Source organism: Microtus oregoni, unplaced genomic scaffold (genome assembly GCF_018167655.1).
Source record: "Microtus oregoni isolate MIOR12 unplaced genomic scaffold, Mior012 000000F_ref0000247, whole genome shotgun sequence".
In the NCBI taxonomy this organism is placed as follows: Eukaryota; Metazoa; Chordata; class Mammalia; order Rodentia; family Cricetidae; genus Microtus; species Microtus oregoni.
In genome coordinates, this window is record NW_024543059.1 from 69,684,235 (window position 1) to 69,701,393 (window position 17,159).

A 17,159-nucleotide genomic window follows, 5' to 3' on the forward strand; every position below is an offset into this window, starting at 1 on the left:
AGGAAGAAGTTAAGCTTTAGTTATTTGCAGATGATATGATAGTATACATAAGCGACCCCAAAAACTCTACCAAAGAACTCCTACAGCTGATAAGCACCTTTAGTAATGTGGCAGGATACAAGATCAACTCCAAAAAATCAGTTGCCTTCCTATACACTAAGGATAAGGAAGCAGAGAGGGAAATCAGAGAAGCATCACCTTTCACAATAGCCACAAATAGCATAAAATATCTTGGGGTAACTCTGACCAAGGAAGTGAAAGATCTATTTGACAAGAACTTTAAGTCTTTGAAGAAAGAAATTGAAGAGGACACCAGAAAATGGAAGGACCTCCCTTGCTCTTGGATTGGGAGGATCAACATAGTAAAAATGGCAATTCTACCAAAAGCAATCTATAGATTCAATGCAATCCCCATCAAAATCCCATCAAAATTCTTCACAGATCTGGAGAAGACAATAATCAACTTTATATGGAAAAACAAAAAACCCAGGATAGCCAAAGCAATCTTATACAATAAAAGATTGTCTGGAGGCATTACCATCCCTGACTTCAAACTCTATTACAGAGCTACAGTTTTGAAAATAGCTTGGTATTGGCATAAAAACAGAAGTCGACCAATGGAATCGAATAGAAGACCCTGACTTTAACCCACAAACCTATGAACACCTGATTTTCGATAAAGGAGCTAAAAGTATACAATGGAAAAAAGAAAGCATCTTCAACAAATTGTGCTGGCAAAACTGGATGTCAATCTGTAGAAGAATGAAAATAGATCCATATCTTTCACCATGCACAAAACTCAAGTCCAAATGGATTAAAGACCTCAATATCAGTCCGAACACACTGAACCTGATAGACGAGAAAGTGGGAAGTACTCTACAATACATGGGCACAGGAGACTACTTCCTACATATAACCCCAGCAGCACAGACATTAAAGGCCTCATTGAATAAATGGGACCTCCTGAGACTGAGAAGCTTCTGTAAAGCAAAGGACACTGTCACTAAGACAAAAAGGCAACCCACTTACTGGGAGAAGATCTTCACCAATCCCGCAACTGACAAAGGTCTGATCTCCAAAATATATAAAGAACTCAAGAAACTAGACCATAAAAGGCTAATCAACACAATTATAAAATGGGGCACTGAGCTGAACAGAGAATTCTCAACAGAAGTTCAAATGGCCAAAAGACACTTAAGGTCATGCAAATCAAGACAACTTTAAGATACCATCTTACACCTGTCAGAATGGCTAAAATAAAAAACACCAATGATAGCCTTTGCTGGAGAGGTTGTGGAGAAAGGGGTACACTCATCCATTGCTGGTGGGAATGCAAACTTGTGCAACCACTCAGGAAATTCGGGATCAACCTACCCCTGGACCGAGCAATACCACTCTTGGGAATATACCCAAGAGAGGCCCTATCATACAACAAAAGTATATGCTTAACTATGTTCATAGCAGCATTGTTTGTAATAGCCAGAACCTGGAAACAACCTAGATGCCCTTCAATGGAAGAATGGATGAAGAAAGTATGGAATATATACATACTAGAGTACTACTCAGCAGTAAAAAACAAGGACTTCTTGAATTTTGCATAGAAATGGATGGAAATAGAAAACACTATCCTGAGTGAGGTAAGCCAGACCCAAAAAGAGAAACATGGGATGTACTCACTCATATTTGGTTTCTAGCCATAAATAAAGGACATTGAGCTTATAATTCGTGATCCTAGAGAAGCTAAATAAGAAGGTGAATCCAAAGACAAACATATAGGCATCCTCCTGAATATAAACCTTCATCAGGCGATGAAAGGAGACAGAGACAGAGACCCACATTGGAGCACCGGACTGAAATCTCAAGGTCCAAACCAGGAGCAGAAGGAGAGAGAGCACGAGCAAGGAACTCAGGACCGTGAGGGGTGCACCCACACACTGAGACAATGGGGATGTTCTATCGGCAACCCACTAAGGCCAGCTGGCCTGGGTCTGAAAAAGCATGGGATAAAACCGGACTCGCTGAACATAGAGGACAATGAGGACTACTGAGAACTCAAGAACAATGGCAATGGGTTTTTGATCCTACTGCATGTACTGGCTTTGTGGGAGCCTAGGCAGTTTGGATGCTCACCTTACTAGACCTGGATGGAGGTGGGTGGTCCTTGGACTTCCCACAGGTCAGGGAACCCTGATTGCTCTTCGAGCTGATGAGGGAGGGGGACTTGATCAGGGGAGGGGGAGGGAAATGGGATGCGGTGGTGGGGAAGAGGCAGAAATCTTTAATAAATAAATAAATAAATTAATTAATTAAAAAAAAACTCACCCCAAATGATACACTTCCTTCAACAAGGCTCTATCTCCTAATCCTTCTAATCCTTTCAAGTAGTGTGAAGGCATAAGTCACAAACAATGCCACACCAGTTTGGAATTATGATTAATAGAGTGGTATTTATTTAAAGGGGAAAAATCTTACAGATCACCGTCCCAAACAACAGCCCTCTGTGCAACCAGGAAGGGAGTCTAGTCACAGGCGGAGCAGGAAGTGAAGAGAGAGAGGAGAGGGAAGTGGCCGCTTTTTTAAAGGGAGAGAGACCACGCCCCAATGGGCTGGTATCTCAGCGGCTATAGGCTGGAGGAGCGGATGGACCTCCCGCAACACCAGTGCCACTCCCTGGTGACTCAGCATTCAAATATATGAGCCAAGGGGGCCATTATTAATCAAACCACCCCATATCTTTCTCAGGATAATGAAAACACTGTCTGTCTGTCTGTCTGTCTGTCTCTCTCTCTCCTTTATCACGAGCAGGTATTTATTAGACTATCTGATCTGTTAACACATGTTCTATATCTCTTGCTCATTAATAAGTTTTCACATGAATTAATAACTGAATGTTTTCTGTGGGTCTGCTGTTTTGTTAGATTGACATTCCATTGTGGATGGATACCTCTGCCAGTTCTCAATATTTGCATTCAGCAGGTGGCTATTTGATATAATTGTCATGATGCTCCTGCTGAAGTCATTATTGAAAAGGGAAGAAGTAGAAAATTAGTTTGCACAACTCTTAGTGTGGTAGCATACACAGAAACATTGATTCTTTTTTTTTTTTTAAGGAAACTTTCAGAAATCAGTATGTCTGAAGAAAGTGAGCCCACTGCCAACCTTTATCACTGTACAGCCTGATGTCAGAAAAGGGGGGACAGCCTTCATCACTAGTACAGTCTGATGTCAGAAAGGGGGACACAATCTCATCACTGGTACAGTCTGATGTCAGAAAGGGGGACACAATCTCATCACTGGTACAGTCTGATGTCAGAAAGGGGGACACAATCTCATCACTGATACAGTCTGATGTCAGAAAGGGGGACACAATCTCATCACTGATTCAGTCTGATGTCAGAAAGGGGGACACAATCTCATCACTGATACAGTCTGCTGTCAGAAAGGGGGACACAATCTCATCACTGGTACAGTCTGATGTCAGAAAGGGGGACACAATCTCACCACTGGTACAGTCTGATGTCAGAAAGGGGGACACAATCTCACCACTGGTACAGTCTGATGTCAGAAAGGGGGCACGACCATTTGAACACCAGTTCTTTCCTAGTGTACCTCTTCTGAAGAGGGCTCAGAAGTGATGAGGAATTTTGACACATTCATACTGCATATCTTATTTAACAGTGTCAGACATTTTAAATTTTAAATTCAAGACAGTCTCTTTCTCTATTACAATATATCTCTAATTTATATTAGATAAAGTTCCATGTCTCTGTACTTATCTCTCTAAATTATTGTAGCAATTCCATAATATTTAGAATTGCAGATTAATAATATAAACAACTATTTCAAAGCACATCACAAACTCCTCAAAATGGATTTACAGAAACTGGAATTACCTGTTCTGAATGTTTTATGTGATATGCATTGTAGACAGCCATAGCCCTTACGTCATGCTTTCCTCAACAATTTTTCTATGGAAAAGACATTTCAATATACTTTATAATTTTGTTTTTAACAACGTATTATCCACATAGAATACAATACAGAAATGTTGTGAAAGTCTCTTTTCTCTGTAACTTTACCCTTATTGGTAAACAAAAAAAGGGAGGGGGCATTAAACTTAACCTACTTGGTACCTGCTATGGCTAATACAATTTTGAACCACCCCACTAACCGCTTCCCAAGTTGGTATCCATACTATGCAAATTGTGATTCATTTTGGTTTGGAAAATTAGAGGGTCTTTTCCTCCAATGAAATCTAACAGAATAGAAAGAGTTATGCTGCTGCTGCTGCTGCTGCTGCTGCTGCTGTTGTTGTTGTTGTTTACCTTGAGTTAGATCTCAAGCTACCAATATCTCTGATCCTAGATGCTATGCATTTACTGAGGGGTGCTCCCAACCCCTTCCTTGAAGGCTCACCCGTTCCCACTCCCATGGCTTTAGAGTTTCTCCGCTCTGCCCAGCCACTTCACCAAGATGGCCCCATGTGAGGCTTAGTGACTAGGGAGATGGCCACGGGAATGCAGCAGTCTACTCAGCGCTCCCAGACTGTGTCACACTTGGGGCTTGGCTGGTCTTGTTACATTATGCTTCGTGTGAAAACCACAACTCCCTGGATATTTCCTGAGACCTTAGCCATGTTTTCTGTGTCTCCTTATACGAGGTGAAGATCTTCCTAAAGCCTCACGGTTGGGGTAGATGGATGCAGAAATGAGACCCGGGCTTGTCACCCTCTGCGTCTCAGGGTCCTTCCTCAAAAGCACAGGAGCGAGCAAAAGAAAAGTGGGGGAAGGCTGGGGAAGCAGGGGTACAGAAGGGACTTTCCCACCGCTTTTCTAATCCTCAGCTCCAAAGGCCTGTCAATATTTCAACATTTTAGATATAAAACTTGCTTTTGCAATCAATGCAAATATTGCCCAGTGATTCATCCTTTCCAAATGACTCTCGGGTTCTTTTGACATTTTATTTTAAAAGTATGAATTAGCATTGACATCACCCTAGAGTTGCTATTACCTCTCAATGCTTCAGTAATCGCCAAGGCTTTATAAATCAAGACTCTAAACCATCCAAGTGTTCTTGGGCTTCCAGGGTGGTTTATAGAATTGCGTCTTTAGGCACACATATTCTAGAAGTCTCAGGAGAGGGATGTTACTGAAGGCAAACTGGCGGCTTGTGGAGTGTGTAGTGGCAGGATCTTCATCAGGGCTTTGTCTGCACTGTGGACCAGGAGGATACCCTTCTGTCTGTTAAGTCAAGTGAAGTTGTCTTCCAAGTTGGAGTGAGACCTGCTTTAAGTCCCCATACTCAAAGGTATACAAAACCATCCAAGTTTTAAAAAATAATCTTTATAATTTTTAAGATTATAGTAAAATTACAACAACCCCTCTTCACTTTCCTCAGAGTTCTTCCATGTACCTCCCTTGGTCTCTTTCAAAAATTCATGACCTCTTTCTTTTTAAAAAAAAAATATTTATTTATTATGTATACAATATTCTGTCTGTGTGTATGCCTGCAGGCCAGAAGAGGGCACAAGACCCCATTACAGATGGTTATGAGCCACTATGTGGTTGCTGGGAATTGAACTCAGGACCTTTGGAAGAGCAGACAATGCTCTTAACCTCTGAGCCATCTCTCCAGCCCCCATGACCTCTTTCTTAATTGTTGTTAAATATATATATTTTCTCCTAAGTCCATAAATACCATCTGCTCCATCTGTATAATGGTTCTTAGATGTATGTTTTCATTGGTATTGAATAACCAGTCAGCGTGCACTTTCCTGGGCAAGCCCATGTCTCCTGCCCTCGGCATTCTGCCTGTAGTTCTTACTCTCGGGCTGAGGCCTCCCAAGTGACCTCACCTTCATGCTAGCTTGTCTATTGGTGTCATCCTTGTTCAGATATGCACATAATCAGTGCCATGAAGGTACTGGATGGGCTTGACAGTTTATTAAGGCAGTAGTGTCAGCTCCACCATGGATTGTCAGGAAAGAACACCCAGGTTGATGGAAAGCCTGGGGTTAGAAGGATGATGTAAAACTCTGGGCATTTAGAGTCAGTGGTATGAGCCCTGTATTGTATTCAGAGTGACTTGTTCTTACTAGTGTTCCAGTAATTAGACCGTGTACTGTATTTGTAATGCAGATATCCGCTTACAAAAGCACATGTAGAATGGTATGGCGTAGATATATGCTCACACACACATAAAGTCCAGGTTTACCAACACATTTTATCCTGGAGGCTTTGTTCTACAAATGGGTTCTCATTAGCTAAATTATTCAGTGCTCAGTGTTTTACCCTTTCAAAAGTCCACCCCATCCAAAATGCAAAAACAGAGGCCACGGTGAATTTATTTAGTATCCAAAGCGGCAGAACCCTGGTATTTTGAATGACTTAATATCCCTTTGTTTTAACTACTTACTTGAATAGATATATATTTAGTTGCAGCTGCTTGGACTTTATTTTTTAAGACAGAGTCTTGAGCCGGGTGGTGGTGGTGCACGCCTTTAATCCCAGTACTCAGGTGGCTGTGGCAGGTGGATCTCCATGAGTTTGAGGCCATTCGATCTACAAGAGCTAGTTCCAGGCCAGGCTCCAAAGCTACAGAGAAACCCTGTCTCAAAACACACACACACACACACACACACACACACACACACACACACACACAAAATTAAAAAAATAAAAACAAAAACAAAAACTCTACCATAGAAAGATCTACTTGCCTCTGCCTCCCAAATGCTGAGACTAAAGGCATGTGCCACTATACCTAACAATTGTTTTCTTTTTAAATATGTATATATTTATGTATGCATAAATATATTTAAATTATGTGCTTGTGTGTGTGCCTGCATAAATTTATGTGTACTATATGTGTGCAGGTACCTTCAGAGGTCAGAAGAGGGTGTCAGATTCCTTGTAACTGGAGGTGGACGGTCGTGAGCTTCCCCATGTAAGTACTAAGCACTCTTAACTGTTGAGCCATCTCTCCAGCTGGCATTTGAATGTTCTCGTGCGTTGGTTTCTTACTTTAAGCAGATACCCCTTGCAAACCTGTGTGGAGTGGTTGCACAGGACTCACAGCCACTACTCTGCTTCCAGTGGCAGCTGGCATTGCCCCGCGGGCCCCTGGGAGTGCTCGGGAGGCTTCCCTGCCTCCCGTTAGTCACTGGGTTCTGTAACACAAGAGCATTTCACTGGAAACGAAGCCTTGTACTTTTGGGGACATAGTGAGGTGTTTTCCTTGGTGTAAGGCCTAGACTTCCGTCTGAGATCCGGCAGTCTGTTGGGTTTCAGAAGGACGTAGTGACTCCTTTCACAAGTCAGCAGGGTCCATGCTACAGGGTGGGCACAGCAGCTCTGTTCCCTGTTGTCACGGGTCCAGAGTCCGTCCATTCATGTGGTGCACGTGGGCTTCATCCTGCATGAAATGTGAATTCCAGGTGCAGCCACTGGTTCTCCATGCTTATCGTGGCCCCTGGCTCACTGGAGTGTGCTGGGCCTGTGCATATTCATAGCTGGCCAGAATTCAGAAAATTTGGGATGTACAGGTTTCACGCTGTCCCTGGTATTTTTTATTGTTCTCTTTAGAGTTTCCTTGCACCTTGACAAAGGCAGAGTGACTTTCGCTGGTCCTCACAGGAGGGCAGAGGGTGGAGCATTCTAGGGCTTTCCTCCCCAGTGTTATGCAAAATAGTTTCAGTGCCTCCTGGGCTCCTCAACCAAGTCTAGGCAATTCAAAGCCATTTCAGAGTTCCTGAGAAAACAATACACATAAGGGATCAGACTGTAAGAGGTAGAAATGGCCACAAGACTCCATCTGTGGGTGATTTTTACACAGAAATAAGGCCAGCTGTGTCCAGGTAAGAACATCAGCTTAGCGAGGGGGTTGGGTCCTGCAAACTCCCCGCTGTGAGAGTTAGATGCCAGGGAGGGGCTGCATTGCACCATGACCTCCTTATAAGGTCTTTTGGACACATTTGTGTCTGTCATCTCTGCAGTAATTCAGCATATACCTGAATATATGCCAAGGTTGTGGGACTTTTAAGGTCCATTCCAGTATTACAGTTTTGACTTCTTTTGTTTCATTGTGGCAGCTTCAACATGGCGGACGATGACCCATATGGAACCGGGCAGGTAAGTCATCATTTCTCTAACGACTCTGTGCAAGTGTGCTTGTGTTCCAGATACACAGAGGCAGCACTAACGACTCAGTGGAGGGCAGACTCTAAATTAGTAAACTTTACTTGATTTTTTTCCAGTTTTTCTGTTCTTCCAGGATAGGAGAGGGTAGTTTCATATATATATTTTTGCATAAAATTGCATGTACACTGTGTATACAATGTACATTATATACAATGGCCAGGAGATAGCCACTGAGCCAGCTGTGCTGGCACCTGTCTGATTCCAGTATTCAATATGATGACCCTGTAAATAATCTTTTTTTTTTTTTTTTTTAAAAAAGATAGCCAGTGAGTGAGATTTTTTGGGGTTGCTATTAACATTGCTACAAACCTGGTGACTTGAAACAATAGGAATACATCTTTTTATAGGTCTGGAGGCAAGAACTCAAAATTGGGGGCTGGCAGGGCGGTTCCTGCCCCATACAGCTTCTGTGGGTGCTTAGAGATCCTTGGTACCCCTCGGCTGATAGCATCACCATCACACCAACTGTAGAGTCTGTTGTTGCTGACTTTCCTCCACTCTTTGGATTGAGGGCCCATCTCCTTCTAGTGTGAATTCACCTAGCTTATATAAAGGCAAAGGCTGCATTTCCAAATAAGGTCCCATGTAGCAGGAGCACTTAGAAATTTAAAGTGCATTTTTTTCCAAGGTGTAGTTAGACTCATCGCAGTCTGTGAGAAGGCAGGCACTCTGAGAGCGTCACGCTGTCTTCCTGCCATCACCGGGCTCATCATCAGTGTTAGCAGTTAGGACACAGGCCAGCTCTAGGGTATCTGTGTCCCCTTGTCCCCCCTCGCTTTCTCATGTGAAAAGCTCTAAACCCATAGAAATGAATCCATCTTGGTTATTGATATTCCGTTTCTTTCTCTACCCTCCATATAGAGAGCATAGAAATGAGCCTTGGAAGCAGTTTCTAGACACTGATGTGATTGCAGTGGCAATAGTAAATGTGGACTCTAATGATCTTTTAAATTATTTAAAGCTGGTGTCTGCTTGTTTTTTAGACTGTTCATTGAGACTTGATTATGTACAGACATTAGCATCCTAGAGATGGAGAGACCAGTGGTATATGGACTGACTTCAGGAGCTGCCTTCTAATTGGAGGAACAGAACCACACTTTGCATAGTCAGTGGATGCTGCCCTGGTTCCCTGAGGCACAGAAGCATTAAGAGGGATCTCCTTTTGCTTCTTTGGAGAAAGTGCAGGTTAAGGATCACTTTCCAAAGGAAGTCTAAGCTGAGTTTTAAAAGCTACAACCAGTACAGGGAACCTACTTAGAAGAGAACCCTGGCACAACATTTGATATTATTACACATTTAAATTTTGGTGGTAAACTTCTGAGACTACCGTTTCCCAAATTTATGCGTGCAAAGAATCAGCCAAAAATAAAACTGAAAGTGAAATATTTCTCGGGGATCTGGTGTTTTTACAATCAAACAGCCCTAGAGTAGTTGTGAGAACAAGATGGGCATCCCGTTCTCACCAGGCCAGGTAGAGTGAGCTTGTATTAGGTTTCATGTCACCGTTCCTTCCTGATTCTGTTGTGAAAATGGCGACATTGGATAGCTCTAGAACATTTTCCCTTTTGCAGCATAGATGACTCCTGGTGGCTCCTGTCATCAGCACCCTTTGTTTTACCTTTCACTTTTAATTGCTGCTTCTAACGAAGCCCAGATCTCACCAGCACGAGGGCTGCTTCTGCTTGGTTTCAAACCATGCTTTCCTGTCTATGCACAGGAAAATCTTATCAACCAGAGATGGTCTTTTATGCCACAAAATAGTAAAACCTGCTGAGGACAGTCATTTTGAAAGTTTCTTATGTGGCAGTTTTGAGCTGATCAGCAGCAGGGGTGGGCACATTCTAGCATTTCAACCGGGTGCGGTGAGAGGTCCTTGAAGGTTTTTTGTTTGTTTTCCTGTCTTGAGCTTTAAGATGGTAGTTTCTAAAGTTTGCCTTCTTCAGGGAAGTGTCCTCAGTGTCTGAGCATACACTGGAGTTGGTTCTCCACCCTTCACCAAATAAGCTCCGTGGGCTGCATGCAGTACAGCATGTCTTACTGGGAATTTTCCCTCAGTTCAGGCATTGCGGACACCTGCAGGACCATAGCACAGGAGTTCCTTTTGAGGTCATCCTTTTTGCTCAGAGATGATGGATACCCTGCGTGGCCTGAAACTTAATTTTGCAGGACGTAGTTTCCCATTCTGTATTTCTTTACTGACAGTCAAGAACGTGGAAGAGCTTTGCTAAGCATTGAAGAGTAGCCCATGTTTGCTCCTCCATTGAAAATTTGCGTCCCTCAAAACCGAATTTGAAGTGATTTTTATTAAAATGTCACATTTTAGGAGCCAGTGAGATTTTTCAGAGAATAAAGTACTTACTGACAACCTGAGTTTGACATCCCCCAAACACACACAGAAATGAATGTAACAAAAAAAAAGTTAAGCATTATTTTCTTACTCCTGATTTAAATAGATATACTAGGATCTGAGGTACCCAACTATATCCAGATTTACTAATAAGGATAAAAATACTTCCAGCTTGCCAGCTGACCAGAGAAGGTGAAATAAATACATTTGCTTTGTGTGTGGTGCACAAGCATTTCCCAAGTGACTTTTGAGAGTGAGAAAGACCATAAGCTCATGAATAAACATGTGAATTTCTAATGACGTGACTGGGGAAATGCCTTTTGGAACAATGGTTAGTAGTGACCTAACAAGATAGAGCTTAATACTATCAAAACATATTGTATGTCCATTCTTTCAGTTGTGTTAGTTGTGTGTTCTTCCTGTAACAAGTTACCATAATCTTACAATTTGAAACAACAGAAATACCTTCTCCTGTAGCGTAGAATAAGAATTCCAAAGGCAAGGAACTAACAGGTCTACGTTCCCAGCAACTGCTGTTTCTTTCCCTCCGAGCTCCTAAGGCTGCCTGTGTTCCCTGGATGAGTTTTCCCAGCGCTCCAGACTCTTGCCTCTACAGTCACACATCCCTTTGATTTCCAACTGTCCTAGGTAGCAAACCTGGATGTTCCAGGATAATCCTGTTGTTTAATAGTTTTACATCATTGTCACATGCAGTCTATCTTTTGCCATATGAAACATAGGTCCTGGGAAGTAGATTAGTTCTGGGGAGTAGCAGGTAGATGTCTTGGAGCCATTGTTCAGTGCACCACCCTCTACTGAATTCCAGGGAGTCTGTGTTGTAGTGGAAGAGCAGAGGTGGGGGAGGGGAGCGTGCACTCTCCCATCCTTTGCTCAGCTGCACAGTCAGTTTTGTAAGTTATGTAGCTGCTGTCTGTGACTCTTTCAGGCCTTGAAATTCTGTAGCTCAAGAAAGAATATATTTTTCATCAAAACAGAAACACAGATCTAAGATTATATGCATGTGTGTATGTGTCTGCCTGTATGCACCCACATGTTCCTGTGAGTGTACATGTGTGTTCACATGTGTGTGGAGACTGAAGGTCAATGCTGGCTGTCTTTCCCAATCGCTTCTCATCTTGTGTGTGGATTCAGCTCATGGATTCCGCTAGATATCTCAGCCAGCAAACCCGATCCTCTTGTCCACACTTCCCAGAAGTGGTGATGTAGACAAACTGCCATACCCAGCTATTCACATAGGAACTGGGGCTCTGACCTCTCTTCCTAATTCTTGTACAGGAAGCACTTTATCCCCTGGGTCCTCTCCACCCTCTGGGGTTAGACTCTTATTCCTAAGAGGGTGCAAGATTCAGATCACTCATTCAACAAATACTGATGAAGTACCCACCATGCCTGGAGCTCACTTGGCTCTGAAGATGCACTAGCTAGAAGGATCCACGAGGTCCCTGCCTTCGGAGACCTCAGAGCTCTTACTCTTCTTGAATTCCTTTTTTACATACGTAAGTTCTGCATGCAGCAGCCTAACCGGGTCTCAGAAAGCCATTTTAGAATCCTGATCTTAGGAATCCCGTTTTTAGGCTTTCGTTTCTAGTTTTCATTCTTGTAATTAGTTCTTCCTGTAAATTAGAAGAGGAATTAAAATCTTTGTATTTTCTTCTTTACAGATGTTTCATTTGAATTCTGCGTTGTCTCATCCAATATTTAACACAGAATTATATGCACCAGAAATGCCCCTGTCAACGGGTAAGACAAGTGGCATCCTTCTCCTGTTGTTTTGCTTTTCCCTTAAAAATAATATTTGGGGTCAGGAATCAAAGAGATGTGGACCAACCCAAACTCAGTACATATGAAAATACCATAAGGAAGCCTGTCACGCTGTGGATGCTGGGGATCAAACCCAGTTCCTCGGGAAGAGCCACAAATGCTCTTAACCACTGAACCGTCTCCGCAGCCACAATGCTCTCTTCAAATCCAGTGATGTTCACAGGAAGGAAGTGGTGATTTGTGTCTTCAAACCAGCCTTTCAGTATGCTTCCTGGAAATGCATTTCACAAAAGTGTTTCAGGGCACTCACACATTGTCTTCGCAGGTGTGGTTCTGGCATAGGCTAGATACTCCAGAGCACTGGCTTTCTCCACATTTGATTCCCCGTTTGTGTCCTCTTTGCTTTGCTGCAGCTACCACAGGACCAGTCTCAGCCCCTCAGTCTGTGTCTAGGGAACAGCTGTTGTGGTCAGCCAGGATGCCAGGCACTGGGGAAATAATCCGAAAGTCACCTTTATACCCCAACATGACTGTCAGTTAATGGACCCACACGTTGTTTAATGTCCTATGCGCAATAGCGCATGCTCTTCATTTAGACTCCTTGCTGATTGGCTGTGTAACCTTGGTGTGATGGCTCTTCTTTCTGCTTTGTTTCCGCCCTCACATCACATGTCGGAGTTAACCTGTCTCCCAAAGCAGCGTGTTTGTCAGTGGAGATTGTGTTTAAAAGAGCTGAGATCACTGAAGCAGACAGCAGGTGCTTCGTATAGTCTGGATTTCCATGTCTTCTATGGAGACCATATGTCCTTTTTTTTTTTTTTTAATCGTTCTCCTTTAAGACACCATGGTTGTGTCAGCACTTGCCTCTCACTGTCCAAATCAGAAAGTTTCTCCTTTTCCCTCTCCAGACACATGGGAGGAAGAAGAGCTCATATGCCCGACCTTCCTAACCCTCTCCAGCAGAAGTTACAACACAGAGGCCTGTCTGTCTTTACCCCACAAAACCTATTTCCTAAGCCACCGTCCTTTATGTGAGATGGTGAGCTGTCCAGTGTGCCCTCTGGGTCACTTCCTGTGAACAGTGAATGCAGCAGAGGCTTCTGGGTTTCCTGTGAATGTCTAGGCTCGGAGATCTGAAGTGTCTGCTTTAGTATGGCTGTTTGATTGAAAATGTTAAGGACGTGGTTTTGTTCTCAGGAAAAACACACATTTCTATAAAATGCCTCATGAGTTCTAAACAGTAACCTGAGGCAGATGATTTTTCAAATGTGTTTTCCTTTTCCTTAGGTTTATGGGCTCAGAAGTAAAATTAGTAAAAGAATTACCTCAGTAAATGTTCCTATCATGTTGTGGGAACCCTTTTCCATAGTGTTAGACAAACCTTTATAATTGTCTTTAAAAACGCATTCTTTCTGCTGTCACCAGCTCCTCTGTTTCCACTGGCATTTCCCCTCTCCCTCTCAGTGTGCTGTCCAGGTTCTATAGTCCAAGAGGGATAGGGCATTCTCTTCAGATTTTAAAGGAGTAGGAAGTTTATCTAATCAATATTTGATTGTATTTTCATGTGTATTTTTTTCAATCTTCTCAAATTCTTAAAATCTCAAACAGTCTTTCCAACTGTGTGGGAAACTCTGGAGCAAGGGACAGCTGTTAGGTCTGTGTCTTTTTCTGTGATTTAAACTTTCTCTGTAAAACAGGAGATCATTTTCCTGGCCCAGAAATGTAACCAATAAAAAGTTAGCCTTAACACAAACACAAACATAACACAAACATTGATGTAGCCAATCTAACATTCTACTTGACTTAACTTGAATGTGCTCTTAGGGTAAGAACGGTACACTCCACGTGGACTTCCACATATGTAAGGCAAGTCCTAGAAACAATGGAAGGAAGGGCTTGACGCCCATTATGAGGGTGCTCCCTACACATCCATACTTCTCAGCATCCTGTCCAAATAGGGCTTTCTTCATGGTCTAGCTTCTTGGTAAGCTCTTTCAGATGTCTAGAGGAAATGTATATTTTTAATATTGTTATACAAGCTATATGTCATTTATAGCATGAAATCTTTCTAATCAGTTTTATTTCCTTAGAGAAAGTTAAATTCTAGCCATTTTCTTTTTGATAGTTAAAATTACAGTTACTTTTCTAAAAGTTTAAAATGTCAAGGAATGTATCTCATCAGACAGAAAAATGTAATTTGCTATTTTACTGTATTGGCCAGTGATACCCATTTGCCTTTCTTGTTTTCTTCAAATTTGGTCCTGACTGCCTTCCTTGTGCAGTTTTAGTCTTGTGTCATCTGATCCATCATAATATTGAGAAGATAGTATATATTATCTTTGAAGTTACCGTTTATTTAAGATTACAACTTCAAGTTTTATCTCTTCCCCAATTTATTTATGCAAAATATGCCGTAAGCTTCAGCTGAGAGTGTGAGTTCTCAAATGAGCACAGAAGCATTCTTCTAGAATATCTTCAACCTCCAAAGTCTTAATTTTCATTCAAGCGCATACAAAAACATTCAATTTATTTGCAGGTTGCACAGCTATGGGTTCTCATACTGTGACATAAAAGCCAGCTGAGGTCCTGAGGGAATTTCTCATCATAGCATTTATATTTATATAGAAGATGTGGTTTTTCTTTGACATTTCAAGTCATATATCACTGGGATAGGGATTAAGCCTTTAGTCTTTTTCATAGTAATTGCATGAATTTATCTTTAATGACATTACTTTTGGTATTTTACCGTATGCCTGGGCTGTTTTATAACAGTCCATATGAGAGCACAGTGGTCAGGTTTTTTTATATCAGTATCGAAAGGTATGGATAAGATGCCAGGCATCATGGTGCATATTTTTAATCCTGGCACTTGGCAGGAAGATCTCTGTGAGCTTGGGGCTAGCTTGGTCTACATAACAAGCTTCAGGCCTGTCAAGGCTACATGGTGAGACTCTGTCTCAAACAAAACAAAAAAAAAAAGTCATGGATAAGAAAGAAAAGTTCTCTGGGTTTCACAGAGGCCCAGAGTAAGCCAGTTAAGCAATGGAGACAGCACCTCAGTTCAGGTTAGGGAACGAACGGAAAGTCGGTAGCAGTGTTAGGAAAGGCCGGTGACCCAGAAACACCCTGGACTCCTCCTGTAGGTTGCTGTTTCCAGCTCTTTGCTTCACACTGCGCAGGTGCTTTGAGGAAGGAGGGTTGTCATCCACTGATGAAAGGCAGCTGGAAATGCTGTGGCACTCAGAGGGGTGGTGTACTTGATGCGTTAGTGTTCTAGCACGCGATGCGTTAGTGTTCTAGCACGTGATGTTAGTGTTCTAGCACGCGATGGTTAGTGTTCTAGCACGCAATGGTTAGTGTTCTAGCACGCGATGCATTAGTGTTCTAGCACGCGATGTTAGTGTTCTAGAACGCGATGAGTTAGTGTTCTAGCACGCGATGTGTTAGTGTTCTAGCACACGATGTGTTAGTGTTCTAGCACGCAGTGTGTTAGTGTTCTAGCACGCGATGGTAGTGTTCTAGCACGCGATGTTAGTGTTCTAGCACGCGATGGTTAGTGTTCTAGCACGCGATGCGTTAGTGTTCTAGCACGCAATGCGTTAGTATTCTAGCACGCGATGGTTAGTGTTCTAGCACGCAATGCGTTAGTGTTCTAGCACGCAATGTTAGTGTTCTAGAACGCGATGAGTTAGTGTTCTAGCACGCGATGTGTTAGTGTTCTAGCACGCAGTGCGTTAGTGTTCTAGCACGCGATGTTAGTGTTCTAGAACGCGATGAGTTAGTGTTCTAGCACGCGATGTGTTAGTGTTCTAGCACGCAGTGCATTAGTGTTCTAGCACGCGATGCGTTAGTGTTCTAGCACGCGATGTTAGTGTTCTAGAACGCGATGAGTTAGTGTTCTAGCACGCGATGTGTTAGTGTTCTAGCACACGATGTGTTAGTGTTCTAGCACACAGCGCGTTAGTGCTCTAGCACGCGATGCTCTAGTGTTCTAGCACGCGATGTTAGTGTTCTAGCACGCGATGCGTTAGTGTTCTAGCACGCGATGCGTTAGTGTTCTAGCACGCGATGTGTTAGTGTTCTAGCACGCGATGCGTTAGTGTTCTAGCATGCAGTGCGTTAGTGTTCTAGCACGCAGTGCGTTAGTGTTCTAGCACGCGATGCTAGTGTTCTGGCACGCGATGCATTAGTGTTCTAGCACGCGATGCGTTAGTGTTCTAGCACGCGATGTTAGTGTTCTAGCGCGCGATGCGTTAGTGTTCTAGCACGCAATGTTAGTGTTCTAGCGCGCGATGCGTTAGTGTTCTAGCACGCAATGTTAGTGTTCTAGCACGCGATGTTAGTGTTCTAGCACGCGATGCGTTAGTGTTCTAGCACGCGATGTTAGTGTTCTAGCACGCGATGTTAGTGTTCTAGCACGCGATGTTAGTGTTCTAGCGCGCGATGCGTTAGTGTTCTAGCGCGCGATGGTTAGTGTTCTAGCGCGCGATGGTTAGTGTTCTAGCGTGCGATGCGTTAGTGTTCTAGCACGCGATGTTAGTGTTCTAGCACGCGATGTTAGTGTTCTAGCGCGCGATGCGTTAGTGTTCTAGCGCGCGATGCGTTAGTGTTCTAGCACGTGAGGCGTTAGTGTTCTAGCACGCGATGCGTTAGTGTTCTAGCACGCGATGTTAGTGTTCTAGCACGCGATGTTAGTGTTCTAGCACGTGAGGCGTTAGTGTTCTAGCACGCGATGCGTTAGTGTTCTAGCACACGATGCGTTAGTGTTCTAGCATGCGATGTTAGTGTTCTAGCACGCGTGCCGACAGATGAGGCTGGAGCTGCTGCGACTG

The 17,159-nt window shown here is 43.0% G+C and overlaps 1 protein-coding gene across 2 annotated transcripts in view; it reads left to right on the top strand.

The window, feature by feature from the left end:
* The window catches only part of Nfkb1 (nuclear factor kappa B subunit 1), a 116,955-nt gene that overhangs the window by 20,239 nt on the left and 79,557 nt on the right, over positions 1-17,159 (top strand). For both annotated transcript variants that reach the window (XM_041655084.1, XM_041655092.1), the window contains exons 2-4: positions 6,875-6,945; positions 8,090-8,129; positions 12,228-12,306. In XM_041655084.1, the coding sequence (XP_041511018.1) occupies positions 8,097-8,129; positions 12,228-12,306 (112 nt within the window). In that variant the 5' untranslated portion in view covers positions 6,875-6,945; positions 8,090-8,096. The remainder of the gene's footprint in view (positions 1-6,874; positions 6,946-8,089; positions 8,130-12,227; positions 12,307-17,159) is intronic.